Source organism: Trachemys scripta, chromosome 15, assembly GCF_013100865.1.
Source record: "Trachemys scripta elegans isolate TJP31775 chromosome 15, CAS_Tse_1.0, whole genome shotgun sequence".
Classification (NCBI taxonomy): Eukaryota; Metazoa; Chordata; order Testudines; family Emydidae; genus Trachemys; species Trachemys scripta.
The window spans coordinates 19216649-19235542 of NC_048312.1; the positions used below are offsets into that span (position 1 = coordinate 19216649).

At 45.9% G+C, this 18894-nt stretch overlaps 2 protein-coding genes across 2 annotated transcripts; one reads left to right on the forward strand and one right to left on the reverse strand.

Moving 5' to 3' along the window:
• Positions 1-807: 807 nt before the first annotated feature.
• On the reverse strand, positions 808-8492 carry LOC117888114. Its single transcript, XM_034791218.1, has 5 exons — positions 8292-8492; positions 6421-6783; positions 2900-2983; positions 1729-1880; positions 808-1024 (listed from the first exon to the last, which is right to left on the reverse strand). Exons 1-5 carry the CDS (start codon positions 8350-8352, stop codon positions 905-907), a joined length of 780 nt encoding a protein of 259 aa, XP_034647109.1. The 5' UTR covers positions 8353-8492; the 3' UTR covers positions 808-904.
• Positions 8493-12610: 4118 nt separating this feature from the next.
• C15H22orf15 (chromosome 15 C22orf15 homolog) lies at positions 12611-17552 on the forward strand. Its single transcript, XM_034791406.1, has 5 exons — positions 12611-12829; positions 14513-14599; positions 15341-15466; positions 15930-16004; positions 16661-17552. The coding sequence occupies exons 1-5, from the start codon at positions 12805-12807 to the stop codon at positions 16828-16830; spliced, it is 483 nt and encodes a 160-aa protein (XP_034647297.1). The 5' UTR covers positions 12611-12804; the 3' UTR covers positions 16831-17552.
• Positions 17553-18894: the final 1342 nt, after the last annotated feature.

The following is an 18894-nucleotide window of genomic DNA, read 5'->3' on the forward strand; positions in this document are numbered from 1 at the left end:
ACCAAAGTCAACGAAAGGCAGTTGAGTTACTCCACATTGATAGTGTAACTGAGATCAGAACGTGAGCAGGGGGGTGTCAGAGAACCATGAGCTATGTGGAGCTGTGTGTAGTGTTTGGGGATGGGGCAGAGCCTGAGTAAAACACCAGCACTATTTCTGACCCATGGTGAGTAGAAGTTATTGAGACTGGGGTGATTTAGGAAAATAACAACTGGCTTTCTTGGGGATTTAGCTGAACTGAGCTGAAAGGCCATAGGCCAGCTGTGGAGAGAGACTCTTCTCCAAGCTGGAGAGAGACATTTCAGATCAGAAATGCAGGTATGTGAAGCTGGGCGTATCCAGCACTGTGACAGTGTGAAAGGCATCTGTCCCCGGAGCATTCCCAACTCCCTGCACCACAGATTGATTTCCTTGGGGTCCCTAGTTTGGGTCTTTGTCATGTAGTGTTAACGTCAGTGCCACACGTTGTGACGTTGCACTCCATATGCTTTATGAAAATATCCTTATAAATGTGAATATGATGTAACTGGATTATGCTTTATGCAAAAGGTCTCTTGTAAGGTATCATTACAAAGCTTATCATCCCTGGGGGAATGGCAAAGAGGAAGATGGCAGAGTTTGGTACAATACAATCAGAGACGGGGAGGGAAGAGAGGGACCTCAGACCCTTCTCACTGCAGGGCATGGGCCTCAACAACAAAGGCCAACTGGACATTTCACAGCAATATTGTAGGGACCTGAGGAATACTGTATTCATGTCCCATAGACGTGCTCCACTTAAAGGTCAATTTCACCCAACCACACAACTTTCATCAGTACATTTATTACATGCCAGAGTCACACCACTGAAGAAAAGGGGTGTTTGCTGGAGACATTTGTGTTACACGCGTCGGAGGGAATACATTCACGGTGCCTGAAGCATGGCATACACAGTGTCCGTTCCTGGGTCACTGCTCCCCGCTCTGGGCTCCTTCTCTGTCACTGGCTCACCAGAGTGAGCGCTCCCCCCTGGAGAGGACACCATCTGAGAACAAACAGAACCCCAGATCAGCACAGGGAACAGTGACATTCTCTGAGCTGGGAACCTCAGCCCAAGGCAGAAGAGGCTGAGATGAAGTGAATGAGGCAGCTCCATGTATCAGCCACAGTGAGAGCGGGGCCCGAATGCTGGGCTGCACCACAGCCCCCACAACTGCAGCGGCTCTTCCAGTGTCTGAGCTGCAATAGCAGCCGCAGCCTCTCCACGCCAGCTGCAGGGACTCCCGGGCCCCTGGTTTCATGTAAACATGAACCTGTGTCACCTTCCCCTGCCCTCCAAAAACGTGGTCTTCCAGGCTGGCCTGGGCAGAGCCAGTTCAGAGATCTGTCTCATGGCGCATAGCACTGGGTAGACACCCTCCATGGCCATCCCAGTGGATCCCCTGCTCAGTCCCTGTGTGGGGCTTAGAAGGTGCAGAGGCTTTGCACAAGCCCTCTGCACTGGGGTGAATTTCACTCCGTGACCTGGGGCAAGTCAGCTCATGCCTCAGTTTACTCATCGGTAACTATAGGAGAGGAATATCCACCTACCTCACAGCATACGGTGAGGTTTGTAAAGCACTTAAAAAGCCGCAGATGCTACAGAAGTACAAAAAGTTACTGCTCTCATCATCTACATTAGTTATCAGAGTGACTCCGCTGGGACTGGAATGACGTCTGAGCACTTTCAGCACAGAGATCAGCACTTACACTGGACTTGCTCCACTGCAGTTTTGAATAGATCATTTCACTGCCGACGGGCTGTGTAAAGGACTCTCTCCGGGCAGGGGCAGGGGTGCTGCAAATGGGATCGGACATTTCCAGAGAAACTTCTGGTTTCTTGGCCTGGATTTGGCACTTTACTAATGTAAAATACAGAAGGACACATGCATATTATGGAATGACCTGGAAATATCTACTGCAGGCCTGAGGGGAAAGACTGAATTCTACCTCGGTGTCTCTATTTATAGGCTGCGTTCTGGCTTTGTAGAGGCTTTCAATATCTTTCTTCTGTTAATTTATTTTACACCAAAAGGGCCTGATCTAAAACCCCTTGCAATTAAAGGGAAACTTTCCATTGACTTCAGTTGGCTCTCGATCGGGCTCTAGCAGCTGAGGGGCCATACGCTGACTCTATCCACGCTCGCAACTCCCGTTAACATCACTGGAAATTCTGCCTCTAGTGTGGAAACGTATAGATGAGACCTTGCACTGGAGATATAAAGAGTGTGGAGATTTGGTGACCTTCTCTAGCTGTTAGGTATTAGAACAGGGGTGGCCAAACGGTGGTTCGCGAGGCACAGTGCAGCTCTTTTTCAGTTAAAGTCTGGCTCCCGGAGCCCACCATGCCTCCCATTCTCCACCTAACAGACTGGTGTGCAGGGAAGCTCAGAGCTTCTGCCTTGGGATGGGGCGGTGGGACTCGGGGCTTCAGCCCCATGGGGCACGCCTGCCAGGGCCCTGAGCCTTGGCAGGTGCCTCCTGGGGGACTGAAGTCTGAAGCCCCAGCACCCTGTTATGAAGATTATTGTATGCAGCTCAGAGGGTAAGTTTGGCCACCCCTGTATTAGAACATGGCTGCTTTGCACATGTACCAATCACGTCCTGTCATAATTAAGAGGTTTCTTATCTTCTCATTCTTTGCTTTGAACTTAAAGAATGTTACAGGCTTATCAATAAAGAAGAGAAATAGCATGGAGCCATGTACGAATTTAGGAAAGACATCCTGAACTGGTCATTTCCCCAGAAGATTTGCTGTACCTCACTAAGCCAACAACAGTAACTAAGATCACTTAAAACAAACCATGGCTGCAAAGTGTAAGATGATGCCTAAAGAGAGGCAGGGGAGGTTGTTTGCACTTCTTTACTAGCAACTACTTACATGTAAAATACAAGCCCAAAGCAAGGAGGAACAGAAGTAGCCCAGCAGTCAGACTGGAGATCAGCAGAACATTCTCTTGGGGGGCTATAAAGGAGAACAAATAATATTTATGAAACGTCAAAAAAGGAAAAGAAAACTGAATCCCTTCCATTCGCTCCTGTGCAAAGCCTCGGGCGATATTGCCCCTTCGATTAAGGATGAGAAAGGCACTCAGATATTATCGTATCAGGCCCTGAATAGACTAGAAAGACAACTCCAGTATACATGCAGGATCGCAGCAAGTCTCCCAACCAAACCGTACGTAACATTCCTGCTATTTCAAAGGTAAAGCACAAGCCGAAAGCCCCTTACAAAAGTCCTTCTTCGTACATGTTAAAAGAGGGAAAAGACAAACCCCACAAACCCACTGTTGAAACTGTCCTTGGCAGGTCACCTTGACATAGATGCTTATCCTTTTTTGGCACTGTTCCAAGACTGAACAGAGCAAGTCCTAACCTCAAAACAATGTGATTTTCACTCCCTGTTCACATATTTACCAGCACCATCCGCTGTGAATCAGAATTACCTCATCATAAATTCAGCTTGCTACCTTCATAACTTCATCCCTTGTCCACAGATTTGTTACACGGTAAATGCAGTGAGGATTGTCTCAGGGCAACCTTTGTTAGTTGGTATCACACGTTACTTCACTGTTACCTAACAGAATTGTAACACTAGCTCCATATCACCAGTAATCAGCAATACTAATCAGCCACCGATAAGTCATCTCACCAGCAGTAAACAGCCTCAGATACCCAACATTAATAGCAGACACTTAGGTCGGTATCTGTGTGAACAAGCGGCGTGTGTTTGTGGTTTTGTAGATGCTTTAAGTTTTTCCGTTGATTGATCCCCAGCTCTTTTTCTTGATAGCAATCACTGGACTTGCAAAACCCAACCTCGCTGCACTTCAAAGGGTTTCTCTTCTCAGCCAGGCACCATGAGCAATGCTATTCTACAGCCACGCCGTGTGAATACTGCAAAGCTTTGAGAAGCGTTTCCGGTTGGGCTAAAGGCACCGGCCAGGCAGTCTGTGTGGACGGGAACTCCATGTTGTTTCATTGCTAAAATGGAGATTGTTTTTGGCCCTGCCCTCTTGCCTGCCAAAAAATAGCCACTAGCAAGCAATGGCCCATCGGCCTTGTTTACACCTGGCTGAGGCATCAGCTTACTCTTTTGTTTCCCTTCCTGCTGATGACTCTGTTAACAGTTTAAATGCAAATTAGGCAGAGCACACATTCCTTGGTTTGAGGACAGACCAGTTTGCCAGCTTCTGTTTGGGCAGGGCTGTGGTTTGGAACGTGCGTTACCACCACCACACAGGGGCATCTTACAACTTCACAGTGTTGCCGCACATATTTTACCAGCACAATGTGGACCAGCCAATTATGAGTTTTCAAATGATACCTTATAAGACATACCTTGTACAAAGATTATTACAATAGTGTGTGGGAGCTGGACACAGGGGTACATTCTATCACAGAGAGTGACTGGTTTCTTGGGACTGAGTGTAACCTGAATATGTTGTGATTTTTGGTGGAAGCTGGGCATAATTTTGCAGGGCAAGGGGGGGCATTGCCCCCCCCCCAAACTGCAAGCCTTGGACAGTTGCTGAATTTGCCCCTCCCCCCTCCCCCCCCACACACGGTCCCGTTGGCCTGACTGGAGCTACCCCCTCAAATATAGACGTCAAACTATGCCTATGGGTGTAAGTGACCATTTAATATAGTCCAGCTTGCCTGGGTGGCAAGATAGACTGGAGAGTCTAAACCTTAGACTCTAAGGGGATGGACAGTGACTCCCTGGTAAGACTGTTACAGTGATCTAGGAGTTCTCATTTGTTACTCACTTGGTGAAATCTAATTATAGAACATACCACCAGTATGGGGTGTCTGCCCTGCTTTTGACAGTCAGCCCGGAGGTAGGCACTCACAGTCGTGAGCTACTCTAAACAATGTGACAACAACGATCACTGTCCCTACTTCTTCAGACACAGCTGAGTGTCTGTATTTTAAAAGTGCACTGATGCTTTTCTAAAATATCCAAAGAGGGTAAAGAGCAAAGGTTTTGCTAAATATGTAAAAAACAAGCAAATCCTTTGTAGTTTTCTTGTGTAAGGAATCTGAATTCTCAGTTCTTAATTGTTCTACACAATCCAGTTCCCGATGCATTAAACTATGAACATTCATCCAAAACAATTAGTTTAATATAAAAATATGCTTAAAGAACAAGGGAAATGAGAGAGAGAGAAATAAGATGAACATCTTACAACAATCCACAGCAAATGCAATGTTGTAGGGATATTGCTAATGTTATAATTTTTCTTGTAGTCCTAGGATATATCAAATATATTTGATGATAATAATGACTATACCCATCCTGAATTAATAGATCTAACAAACTAGACTCCAGAAAATAGACCTTGTTCCAGTTATTAAAAAAAATACAATCCAATATTAGAAAAATCAACAGATTTCTGTAGACCATTTGTTTTTAGACTAATATAGTTATTTTGTTATGAAAGCAACTTTAAAATTCCGTAACTGTGGACTACGTTTTTATTTTTTCAATTTGATTACTATTTTATAATTGTCCATTAAAATAGTCTAAGATATTATTATAAATAACACAGATCAGGAACCCTTTTTTTAAAATAAGTTTTTTTTATTATGGCAATATTCCATAATTTTGTGTTTAGATTTAACACGGCTAAATTAGCAGGACATTTTTGAAAACAGAGTACGGGGTTCTGTATAATAGTACAGGGGAGGCAAATAATTACTCTGTCTCATAAATTCAAGGAAGGAAATACAGTAGGTATAATAACTAGAATTTATAGTATAATTTTTGCCTTAGGGATGGAAAGTATCTACTAGAAAGTCTACCATTGCTATAAAATATGTCAATTTTGCCTTTTTCGTCAAAATTTGCAAATTCATTCACAGAAAATATATTCAAGAAGCTATGTACATATATGATTTTTTTTTTGTAAGCAAACTGCAAATTTTTCTCCCCAATCCTCAACTACAGAGGTTATTATGGAGCCATCTCACACTATAAAATATATATGTATTTTAAATCAAGCCAATGTAATGTCACAAACTTGGCTTGGATCATATTAAGCTCAGAGTTCCAGATAGTCCATGCACGGTGTGACATATTTAGGAGAATTACAGCCAACGTACAATTTCACAGCACCAGAGAGGGTGAAATGTAAGTATATCATTGGTTTGATAAATAAGCTAATGTTCCGTGTAATGTTCAAATAAAGTGATGCAATGGAAATATTGACAAGGAAATTGTTATAGTTGAAATATAATTGCATGGTCATATGTTGAAGAACCTTTTAAACAAGTCATAAACATGCTTGCATCATAAGTCTTATTTCATAGGAAGCAAGAGAGCTAAGATTTCTCATATACACGCAACAGTGTCTGACAGAGAGAAAGATATAGGAGAGACAGAAAAAGAGAGACACTCACCCGTGACAATGAGATGAGTCCCGTTTGTTTTTGATTTAACGTGGTGTGGCACTGTGTTCACTTCGCAGTAATACAGGCCGCTGTCATTCACCCGCACCTCGGGGATGACGAGAGAGCTGGTGTTCTTTTCAAAGTCTAAATGACCCCTAAAATGGCCTTCAGTGACTGAGACAGGGACGCTGGGATTGGGACGAGTCATCCTAAAGAACAGGATCCTCTTGGACACATTTTTATGGGTCATATTATACATCCAGATTATCTCGTAGAATGTATTGCTAACAGCAGGGGATCCATCAAAGGAACACTCAAAGGAGACGGGTTCCCCTTCAGTTACCAAGATCATTGGAGGGTTTTCCCCAGAACCTAAAAGGAAAAAGTGTAATTAAAAGCAGGTGTCTCAGCAAACTCTGGACCTTGCTGTTTTGTAGGGAATGGCTTCAATTAGTTCAACCTACTTCCATTTTATTTGCTGTTAGTGGTTTTGTGTGTGTGTGTGTGAATGTAGCACTGGTGACAGATTGACACCTTGGAGAATTAATTTCTCTGTTTAGCCACAGATCAGACACAGCATAGACAAGTCTCCAGTGTTACAAGCTTCCACCACATTGTCCAGCAATATGCCTCATTGCTGACCTTGACTTTAATCCCTGTGGAGTCCTTGGGGATTCATCATTGTTACATTTCTGTTACTGTGTATGATGTGATGGGGTTTTGTGTTTTTCTATCCATTGAGTTAATTGTACAATCAGATACTATTGGGAACACCACCTCCATCTGATGCTGTGTGTGCCTTCTGTTCAATAAAGTAATCTTATTTAGACGGAACATAACTTTATAGGATAGGCAATATAAATGCCCTAGGCTTTCATTCATCTCAGGGGAACTGTCAAGGATTTTGCAAATGTTCTTTCTTACATTTTTCGATAGCAATAAAATCTAGTTTGATACATAACAATGCCCCCAATTTTTAACCTGTTCCCCCAAATATTTAATGCTACGAAGATAATATTTCCTTATCAATTATATTACTCAATTTACTTTTATAATAAATTCCAAGAACTAATTATTTAATCTCATCATTATACAGAGCCCAAAAGAAAATATGACTGGAAAAAAATCTAATTAAATTCAATTAAATTGTTTCTTTGTATATAGGAAAAGGGATTTTTTTCCATTTCAAAGCAACTGGGTCCCATCTACTTTCCATGTTAATTCTCCAATATTGCAATCATGAGTTATATTTGAATGCTAAAGCATAATTACATAGACATTGTGATATATATTTTTTCATTTGAACACAGTTCAGAAGAAAACTACACCTGCTATTCATCACAAAAGCATTTTTATTCACTCATTTTTCCATCTATATAAAAGCAGGTACTCTTTTTGGTGAGTATCTCATTGCTAATCTGGATTCAGCACAGTTTGTATGTCAAGCTCCATAAAAAAACAAAACCCAAAAAGAATAATTCTCCTTTGATGTACCAGAAATATTGTAATTCAAACAACGTATAAAGATTGTCAGCAAGAAAACACAGCCCTAATTAACAGAGCTAGACCTAGCCCACAAAATTCAATTCAAACCCAGATTTCAAGCCCTTTAGAGATCTGGAGGTGTTTGGATCTGGGGGTTTGGTTCGGCTCATTAGAGGAATGGGCCAGATCCATGTTTGGATTCTGAGTTTCTCCAAGTTCAGGGCAGTTCTGATCTGGGTTTGGGGTTCAGGCTCATCTTTAATATTTCATCTTTCCATTTTCCAGTCTCAGCCACCCCAACCCCAGTACTGCAGGTTTACATCTGTCTCTTCCACTGAGCAAACTTTCCAAACGCCCAAGGCAGGAGAATACCTAAGTGGTGCGACTCTGCTTACCTAGGGAAAGGAACACTTCCGGCAAGAAGGAGAGCACCAACACAGAAACGAGAAGAGCCATGTTTATCCCATGTCCTCTTGTCTCTCTCTCTCTATCTCCAAAGCCTCATGTTGCTCGTAGAGTCTGCAGATACCATTAATTGACAGTAGAGGCTGCAACCTGGGCGTGCGTCTGAATAGGAAAGAGAAAAAATCTCTCACCTCACCCAGGGACGTAGTCTGCAGTGTGCATACGACGAAACAGTGTGATAAGTAACCCTAATAATAACCCTGCTCTGCCCCCACGGCCTTGCAGTGAAGACAGCCTAAAGCACATGCTTCAGAGGAGACGTGTCCCACATCAATGCAACCCCAGCACATTGACCTTTTCAAGAAATAACAACAGGGGAGAGTGGATAATGGAAAGAAGATGATCAGAGAAATTAATTGCCATACTGAAATTACCTGGATGGAAATTTCCTTGTGCCTGCTTCCCCTGGAGGAGGAGAACTCCCAGTTCCCTGACGGAACCCCATATTAAAAAGGACATTTTCTGCTGGAGAGTTTCCTTCCCCCTCACACTTTGACTCTTGACTCTTCCTCACCTCACAATCCCTCATCACCACTGTCCATAATGTTCAACTTTTACACTGTCCCATCTCACCCAGCAGCCTCACCCTCACTGCCTCCCTTGGCCTCCAACCCCAGATCAGCTCACCTCTCATCCCTCAGGCCTTCCTACACCTAGGCAGCAAGTGTTGGAGTTCTGCTCTGGAGCGAGCGGGCTGGGAGCCCTTGTCCTAGGTAGCAGGCGATATTCTTATCACACTTCAAGCTGAAAGCCCCTATTTTGAATGTGAAAATCTCGTGTTACTAACATTATGAAATTTGNAGCAACAGAAGATGGTCCAATAAAAGCTATTACCTCACCCACCTTGTCTCTCTAACATTATGAGGAACCTCTACCGTAAATGAGAGTGATGCAGAGGGCAGAGGCAGGGGAGTCTGATGGACTGAAACGAGGGGGAGAAAGTGGGATGGGGGAGAGGAGCTGGAACTGGCAGCAGCACCCCAATATGACTCATTTACATTTTCTTGATCGCCTCAGGGCAGTGGGATGGTGAAGATGAGGCCACTATAGGCAAGTGCAGCTGTGGGGCAGTGTCCATCGGTGAACCAGGCTGCACCGACTGAGTGTGCAGGGTTGGATGGGAGATGAGGGGTCATGGATGGCAGTGAGTTTAATGGGGACAGAGCAGCCATTCCTGATTGAGCAGAAGGGGGTGAAGGAGGAAAGGGGGGACTAGGGACGAGGCAGTCAATTCACAGAAGAGGAGGTGAATCAATGTTAGATAATTAATTCATTACTTAGAGAGACAAATAAAAATGGCAGTTAAATCAGTTAATGAATCGATAATTATCAGGTAGACAATTAAAGCTGCCGAATAAGCGTGATGGGCCAACTAGCAGGGCAATGGGTGGGCAATAGGGAAGGCGGCCGGATGGGCGGCAGGCAGTGCTGCAGGAGGATCTGTGGCCAGTCACCAAGGAGCAGTTCAGCCAGCTGAGGCGAGACATCAGCAGCAGTCTGTGGAAGTAGAAAAGGCTGCTGAGGTCTCCTCCCCAGCACTGCCGGTGAGATGGGCTGGACTCCCCAGGGCAGGGGACAGGCCGGAGAGGGGAGAGCCATGCAAGGAGACAAATGACTGGATTTCGAGCATGACGCTGGCACAAGCAGCCCTGCTCTTACCAAAACTGCCATGGGATGGGGTCTTTAATACGTGGCGCTCAGAACCTCGATTTGACATCTCATCTGAAATACAGCACCTGTCCCAGCTCAGTGTTTGTTGATGCCACGCTGGGTCCTTGCATTCAGTGCTGACTGACTGGGACCCATGGCACTTTTTGAGTCCCCAGTACCCCTTCCTTGAAGCCCCTTGAGTTTCCCCTGGGGAGCAAGGCTTAATTTGTCATGAAAGAGGTGGCGGGGCTCCAGCAAATTTTTTTACATTCATAACTGACGCAGCAAGCCCAGAGGCGCCGGAGCAATGAACTGCCGAGCCCAGAGGCAATGGGGCTATGAACTGCTGAGCCCAGAGGCGCCGGGGTTATGAACTGCCGAGCCCAGAAGCACCGGGGCTATGAGCTGCCAGGCCCAGAGGTGCCGGGACTATGAGCTGCCAGGCCCAGAGGAGCCGGGGCTGAGGCCTGGCAAGACCTGGCACAAATTAAGCACTGTTTGGGGGTCTCCAAGCCAAGGACTGAGCAGAACCGACCCTGCCAACCGGCTCACACCACAAGGTGCTATGTCTGCGAGTCGTGTGTTTCACCATAAACAAATAAATACTCCCCTCAAGTGGTGGCTCAGTGGTATTTACATCTTTGCATCTGGAAGGAAACCATTGAGATCAGTGAAAGTGGGGTCATCTCTGAAACAGTAACACAGAGGTGGTTGGAGTGCTAGTTGTTGGGAATGGGTCTGCTTTATGGGGAGGGGTGAACTGGGTGTTAATGTTGAGGCTGATGTCAGAGTTGTTGAGGTACCTTTAGCTGGTGATTTCCTTAGCTTAGTTTGAGGTGGGGATTGTTCTGTGAATGACTTCGATTACCCCTCTTCTCTTAAATTGCGCTTAGCAACTGTAACCATCAACCAACCAGATCCTTTGTTTCTGGATAATATCATAAGCTACGTAGCTCTGTGGTATCAGAACAGACCTGGGTCTAACCCTTGCTGGCCCTATGTTGTAAACATGCTACCCACCAGTGAGGCCTGGGACTCCCCTGAGAGGATTCTGGGCAGATTTGATGCCTCCATCAGCTCTGCCCCCCTCTTCCCAGCTAAAGCTGAGGATGAGAGAGTTTAGCCATAACATGAGAGTTTGCACCTTATTTCCCAAGACACACCAATCCACCCCCCCACACACACGCACACTCTCAGCCATATAAGGCAACCTTGTCAGCTACACACTTAGGTCTATAGCCATGAATACACAGCAGAGGCTGTGTGGAGATGACGCCACTAAAAGGCCCCAAGGGACCAAAATATAAATACCTCACTGTTTGCCTGGCAACCATCGCTATGGGGACAGTTTGCAGCAGAAAGTGTTGCATTTAGGGTTATATCCCAGCTCAGAGTTCTTCCAGTGTTTTGTGTTACCATGGAAACAGTCCCAAAGCCAGGAGGAGGCATTGGGCCCCTTGCTGGGAGAGGGAGAGCCCGCCACTGTAAATAAATGGATTGATAGAAGTAGGAAAGGCCCGAAGGGGAGTCAGCATGAACCAGAACACCATTCAAACTGGCATTCCCCAGCGCCTCCAGGCCAATCCCAGCTCCCCCACTGACTCACTGGGTGGCCTGGGGCGTGAATCTCAGTCCCTGTTCTGTAAAATGGGGATAAATGAGGCTTTGCCCATGGTGGTCGCGAAGCAACATGTGTTCCCTGCTGTTTGTAAATGGCTCAGAAGAGGTACTGTGCACTAGGAATGATCACCATTCAAATGGAGGGAAGGAGGGCTTTGAACCTGAGGCACAAAGTACAGCAGTGGCTAGAAATGCAGCCCTGTGATCATCTTGCTTTGCCAGCTTTCCCCACACCCATCATATTGAACGTGCTCTGTTTACAGTGCAGTTATCTCCATGGGACAGATGGGGAGGCTGAGGTACAGAGTGACTTACCCAAGTCACCCAGCACAAGAGCTGGGAATAGAACCCACAGCTGCTGTGTCCCTATTCAGCCCGCTATCTCCTGGACCACACAGCCCCTCTGGCCAAGCCTGGCCTGGCTGCCAGGCCAGACGCTCAGCCCTGTCTCTGGAGCCGCAGCGATTGCTATTACTCTGCTAGTTCTCAGCACCAGCAATTGAGACTGTGGAGTCAGGACTGTGCTAGGGATTCGCTGATGCAGCAGACAGCCGAGACCAGAGACGCCCTTGTGCAATCAGCCTGGCTCTGCAGTGCTGACGGCTTTCAGTGGTGGTTGGTTCAGCTGGGCCGGGGCGAGCTGGAAGACATGCAGGGAGAACACAGCGCAGCACCGGGGTTGCTGAGGCCCTGAAAAAAGATGGGCAAGGAATCCTCTGAATCCAAAGCAGAGGCCCCCGGGATTGTTATTTGGTGGTGATGAGACAGTGGCATCAAGACGGTCTGGAACAATACGATGCCTTGATGGGCTGGGCAGCCCTCCCAGATGCCTCTGCCTGCTTCAGCACAGCCCCTGCCCCTAGCCCCTGTCAGAGCTTCGCTGAGAAGCTTTGGAATCTGCAGGAGTTATTTCCCCGTTGCTGGGAAATCGGGTTGTTGAAACCAATAAGAGCATTAACAAGGGAAATGCTCACCCCTCCCCCACGTTCTCAGTGGGCTAATTATGCCAGTCTTAATAACAGCCTTTTGTCACCAAGGCTGCCTGCAAGTCTGCCCCAAAACACAAGGCAGTCGGAGCACCGTCCGCAAAGTCCTCTGGCTTGGGGGAGAGGGGCAGCAGTCCCGAGGAAGGGGGCTGCTGAGGAGGTTTGGGCCCAGGAGAGTGGAAGCACCATGTTCATTACGGTGAGACATGGAGGTAAGTGGGGGAAGCTCAGACTTTGCCCTCTGGACCCAGCTTCTCCGAATCAGCTGGTTTCTCTGATCGTGAAACCTGACAGCATACTTTGTGTTCCTCTTCTTGCCACCGTTCAGTGATCCTATCTGTTTACCTTAAGTCAGTGGCCTGGGCAGGTGTAATTGGGGAGACAGTGTTGTCTAGTGGCTAGGGAACAGTGCAGGGAGTCAGGAGACCACTGACTCACTGTGTGAGTGCTCTGTGACTCAGTTTCCCCATCTGTAAAACCGGTATTTCATCTCCTTTGTAAAGAGCTTTGAGATTGAGGGATTAAAAAAACTTAAAATAGAGCTAAGCATTATCTGGTATTATTTGCAGACAGACCTCAGACTTTACTCCATCTTTCTAAGGGAGGATGGTCACTGCAGACTTTTACTGTTCTGTGGTTTCAGGGCCATACAGCATAATGAAACAATTTGAGAAAAGACACCAGATGAAAACCAAGTTCCTGTGTTTTCCAGCTGCCCCTGCTCCACAGAGGGGTCTGTGCTTCTCTGAAGTGCAGCTCCTGCATCCTCAGCAAAGTGACCGTGTAGAAATGGCATCTCTGCTCCCTGTGTGTCTGCAGAGTCATCTCTGATCACATCAGTGACTATAGCTTTTATATTCATTCGTACTCCATGTCCCCTGCTGGGCGACACTGGCAGCTTTGGGCCCCTGGCAAAACAGGGGCTGGGAGCAGCTTGTATCACTGCAGCCCAACTCCCAGCTCACTTGCTCCAAGTGGACTTGCTGTGACCCCGGGCCCACGGCCTGGACACCAGTAGCGGAGTGAAGGTAGCCCACTGACTGAAGGGCTGTTTAGCTGCAGAAACGGCTCCCCTGAGAAAATGATAGTTTGTAGATTTGCTTTGTAGAAGTAACCTTTTGAGCACTCTTAAAATGAAGGATTGACAGCTCAGGCGAGGCCCAGCAATAGCATTAGTGGGCACCGTGGAGGCCTTACCCAAACTCAGTTAATGGCCCTCAATCGCAACCTTACAAACTCTGCTATCCAAGCTCTGAGCCCTCAAACATCTCTTCAAAAGCACTGCAGTCCTGACCTGCAGCTCCCCCTGCTAGCCTATCTCTGGATCCCTGCCCCCAGTCTGTTGCTGCACGTCCATACTGGCCTGCACCACCCCTTACTGTTCATGTCCCGGGCCTCTCCAATCTCGCTGAATTAGCAAGTTTTTTAGGCAAATATCCCCTGGTGACTAAGCTGAGACTCCCAAACTCACGTCACGTGTGACATTCGCGGGTTTGCAGAGGGGAAAGCGAAGAGCCCGATCACACCCTAAGTTTCCTATTTCTTCTATTTTATGAGACCAAGTTTAAAAAACCAAACTGAACCCACAGGCATCTTATGAAGCAGTGAGACGTATTCCTAAACCACCAGAATACTCTGGATGCCTCCTGGTCCGGTTTGATTGTGGTTCTAAGGACCAGGGAAGGAGAAGCACAGGTCTGCAGCACCCTAGGTCTGGCTGTGACACATCCCCTTCTGCAGTAAAACTTCCCCTCCCTTTTCTGTCTGCCACATTCACTGACATGAGCAGATAATGTCTGTCTCTTCACTGGTTCAGCTCATTGGGTTGTGTAGCCCTTAAACTTGGGGAAAATCTCTGTCTCCTCCTGTGCTAATTTCCTTTCCCTGCTTCACAGCTGACTGCCAAGAGATTGTGAACATGCACTGCCGGGTCCTGAGCCTCACCACGCATCTGAAGAAGAAATGCCAGTGCAGGCCAGAAGGTACTGTCTCTCCATCCCCCTCTTAACGGGAGTGAAGACCACCTGCCTGATGGACAGACACAGATGCTCTTAGAGTATCAGACATGATGAGGGAGCTGGCGGAAAGGTGAAAAATGGGTCAAATTGGGATTAAGGGGATCAGACTGAATCACAAAAAAGAGGGGGTAGAGTAGATAACGTATTTCTCTGTCCTGTCTCATAAAGGGTCATAAACTTAAAGATAATACACTGGAAAATATATTTATAGAGCTCCTTGGGATCCCAAAGTCTTTTACTAAGCAATAGACAAATTAGACAGACTGTAATGGTTTGCTGGGTGTTTTAGTGACCTAAAAATAGTGATGTTACAAAACATGGGGGCATAACCACTGCATACCAGAGGAGGCAAGTGAATTTCATGTCTCTGTAACCAGGTCACTTGTCAAGGTTGAGTCTCTCCCTGGCTGTGCCAAATGGGAGTAGCTCCACACCGGTTCTGGACAGTGCAGATGCAGCCGAGGGCTGCACTGGACACTCAGGAAAGTTAATCCAAATGAACTAAAGCTGAGAATTTAAACTGGATTAGTTAAACTGCATTAGATGCTTGTGTGGACACACTTATTCAGAATTAAAGTGACCTTAATTTGGTTTAATTTAAGTCACTTTCCTGAGTCACCCTGTGTAGATAAACCAGCCCTAACTCTGTATGAATTGTAGAATTATGAGTACACAGGAACTTCTTAATCAAATCTCTCTCTCCAGATTGCATTGATCTTCTAGATGAATCAGGGACCCTGATGAACCTGAGCGAAGTGGAAAGTCCTGCATCTGAGCTGGCCAGTAAATATCTACAGGAGAGACAGTGCTACATCCTCATCAGAGTCATTCGTAAGTTACTTGCCAAGTCCTTCTGTGGACTGAGAATGCTACTGTGCTCCCTCCAGGGCACCGTCCCCCATTATAAGAAAGGATCCCCACTCCTTCCTTCTCTGGGATTTTGTCTGTTCTAAACAAAGGTACATGAACGAAGTTAGTGGGCTATCCCTCCTACTGTATGGAAATGAATGAAAAGCACACGAGAGCAAAGGTACAAGCGAACAAAGGAAATTATCAACATCCATTGCAAATGGACAATGCAAAATAATGTACGGATGTAGGTAGGTGGATAGATAGAAACCATGTGGCAATTGTATCCTGACAAACTCCCGAAACCAAGTGCCCTGCTAGTGTGAAACAATTACTTCTTGAAGTGACTTGGCAGAACTACCCAAGCTAAAGCAGGTCTGATGGCCAAGTAATTTTTTCCAGGCTATGAAATGAAGGAGCATGGTTCTGCTAATTCTGTTGGCAGGAGGAGAAGGCTCAGAATCAACCTGCTATGAATCTCTACTGGAGAACCTGGGAAAACACCACCCTGAGCTGGCAGGTGAGAGCTGGGCTCCCAGTGCATCAAAGCACCATAGGGAGACCAATGATATAGATGTGTAACATCAAACATTGTCAGTCAAATCCTTGCCCCATGCACCCTCATGAGCCCCTGTATTTCATACCCCTTTTGCAGAATTTGGCCTGAGGTTTGATTGTGACTTTTCCCAGAACTGACTTGGCCAAAAAGTGTTGTTGCTGGGGCTAAAGGAACAAAAGATCCAAGGAACATAGGTGAAAAAAGGAACAAAACTAACAAAAAGCCAAAATATGTATGTTTAGCTTAAGCCAGAAAGTATTTCCCATCATACTAGGCATGCAGTTTTCCATCTTCAGTGTTCTGCAAACATTGTCTTACTAATCCTCATTACATCCAGGGTTGGTGGGTAAGTTACCAACCCCATTTCCTGCACGGGACAACAGAGGCAGAGGGATGAAGTGTTTTACATTAGGATAAAGAGAGATGGATGGTCAGAGCAGGGATCTGAAAACACAAGAGTTCCTGTCTCCTAATCCTGGGCTCAGGCTACTAGACTTCATCACTCTTTCTATTGCCATATAAACAAAGGAAGGAAACAGTTAGCTGGCAGAATCCCTGGTTTAGTAGACAGGAGCCTAGCAAGAAACTAACAGCGGGTTTCTGGGTTTGCTTCCCAGAGCGGCTGCAGAAGTTATCAGCACACCCTCAGCTGAAGGACAACACAAGGAGGAGTTCTATGCAGAGAAAGTGTCGCCCACTTAAGGAACCACCCCTGGGCTCCCCAGCCAAAGTCAGAAGCACACAGCAGAGTAAGAAAGGCTCTGCTCTCTCCAGCAGGCCCACCTAGGTAGGGTATCATCCCTTGTGGGAAACAAGCCTCCAGCAGTTTGGAAGCATCTTCCAGAGACCCTACACAGGGTCAAAGACAGCCAGCCAGGTGTAGTCAAACTGTAGGGCAGGATGCAAAAGGCCACTGCTTTATAAGCAGCACACTGCATCCTCCCCACAGCCAGACAGCCATAATCAGAGACCCCCTGGAACCTTTTTAAATGGAAGGCTAGCTAGGCTCATGCCACCCTCTGAAAAAGAGTTTAGAGCTGGCAGGGGTAACAGACTATAGTAGTACAGACTTACGTTTGGTACTAGCAACTGACACACACAGAGCAGGTCTCTTCTGCAAGAAGGTGCCCCATCTATAGTCAGTCACAACCCAACACACATTAGTTAGTTCCCAATGAAGTGTACAATGGGAACACCTTCTAACAACCCCTACTAGAACTAGGGGAACTTTGTGATCCGTCAGTGTTCTCAAGCCTACTTGCTGCAAGCCCTTTCTCCTGCACTGTAAATTCATCTCCCCTCCTCGAGCTAAGGGCAACTGATACATTTATTTAAAAACAAAAAACTATTGACATTAGTGAGAGATAAATGTGTATTACTTTATTCCTGTTCCCACCACCCTAAGTATAGGAGAGCAAAGTGGATTGTATTCTGTCTGCTTTATCAAAAGCATTATTTACATTCCAATGAGAGGCTCTTTATGCCTGATCATGCATAATCCAGAAAAAACTCAGCTTGACTTTCAATTGCAGGTTGAGTTTGTAGGGCTAGCTATCAAAGAGAAAATATCGTCTTGGAGACTGAGCAAGTCTGATATGGAATCTTTGCAAGGCAGCCAGCCAGGAATCCATGTCTTTCACAGCAACTGCTCTGGAAGTGGCCTTTCTGAAAGCTCAGTTCCAATGTCTCCTGCCTCAATCCGAACAGGTTCTCGTTGTACAGTTGGTTTTTTTGACTGATAAGGGAAAATGGCTCCTGGAGGAATATTTTATGAACCAGACTAGAATGTAATTCATAAAATACTGAATACATAGAATAAAAACAGTAGTTTAAAGGATTGTGGGAAATGCAGTTTTGTTCAGCGGAGAACTGGGTTTCTTTCACAGATGCTTTAGCAGATGTGCAAACACTGGTCCAATTTTGATCTCATTTTCACTATATGTTTGGAGTAGCTCTGACTCATTAGTTATTCCAGGTTTAGATTGGTGTTCCCGAGATCAGAAACTCACCCTTTATTCACAAAGCAGCAAGACTTCAGAGTGTCCTTTGCACTTAGATTTTCCTTAGCAGTCTCTCCCAGGACACTGCACAGGGCAGTCTGACTGCAAGCCATGCATCGTTCAGGAGACAATAACCACTGCCAAAAAGTTAAGGTCATGAAGTTTGGGGGGGGGGGAGAGAGGGGAGAAAGAAGAAGCTTACATTGCAAGACTGGGGTATATCCACCATTTTGTTAGTTTTAGAGGATAAATACAGCTTCCCCGTTTTGCTAAACAGCAAAGAGTAACAGAACTGCACCAGCATAGATTGTTTCCAGCCACTGTCTTCCTTACAAATCCATACAAGGAATGAGATTCAGACAATACTGTCCAGTGTTCAGCAGCAGCTAGAAAGCTATGACAACTAAAATAACCAAGAGTTGAGATTTTATCCATCTGTAAAGAAAATCAACATTAGTATGCGAAGCATTCTTTTGCTGGTCACACAGCAGCTACATTCCTTCCAGCTGAAGCCTGCTAACTGTTAGTGTCAGTTTCACTTGTGCCAAGGTAACCGGAGTTGCTCCATAGTCCATAAAACTGAAAATCTTGGCTTTCTGCAGAGCCAGGTCTGTGTGGAGTGTCAAATGCATTTCAATTACTGACTAGTTGTACCTGATTTTGTTAGGTGAAGCCTTGCAGCTCCTAGTCCAATGTTAAAGCTGCATGTGGCACCAGTGAACTTAACCTGATGCTAATGACTTTCAGCATATTACTTAACCCACTAAGACCCAAAATAAGATCAGCCAGCTGTGTTCTTAGTCAGCCAATTGACCAGGTCACATTTTTCCTTCCATGCCTCTGTTCCCGTC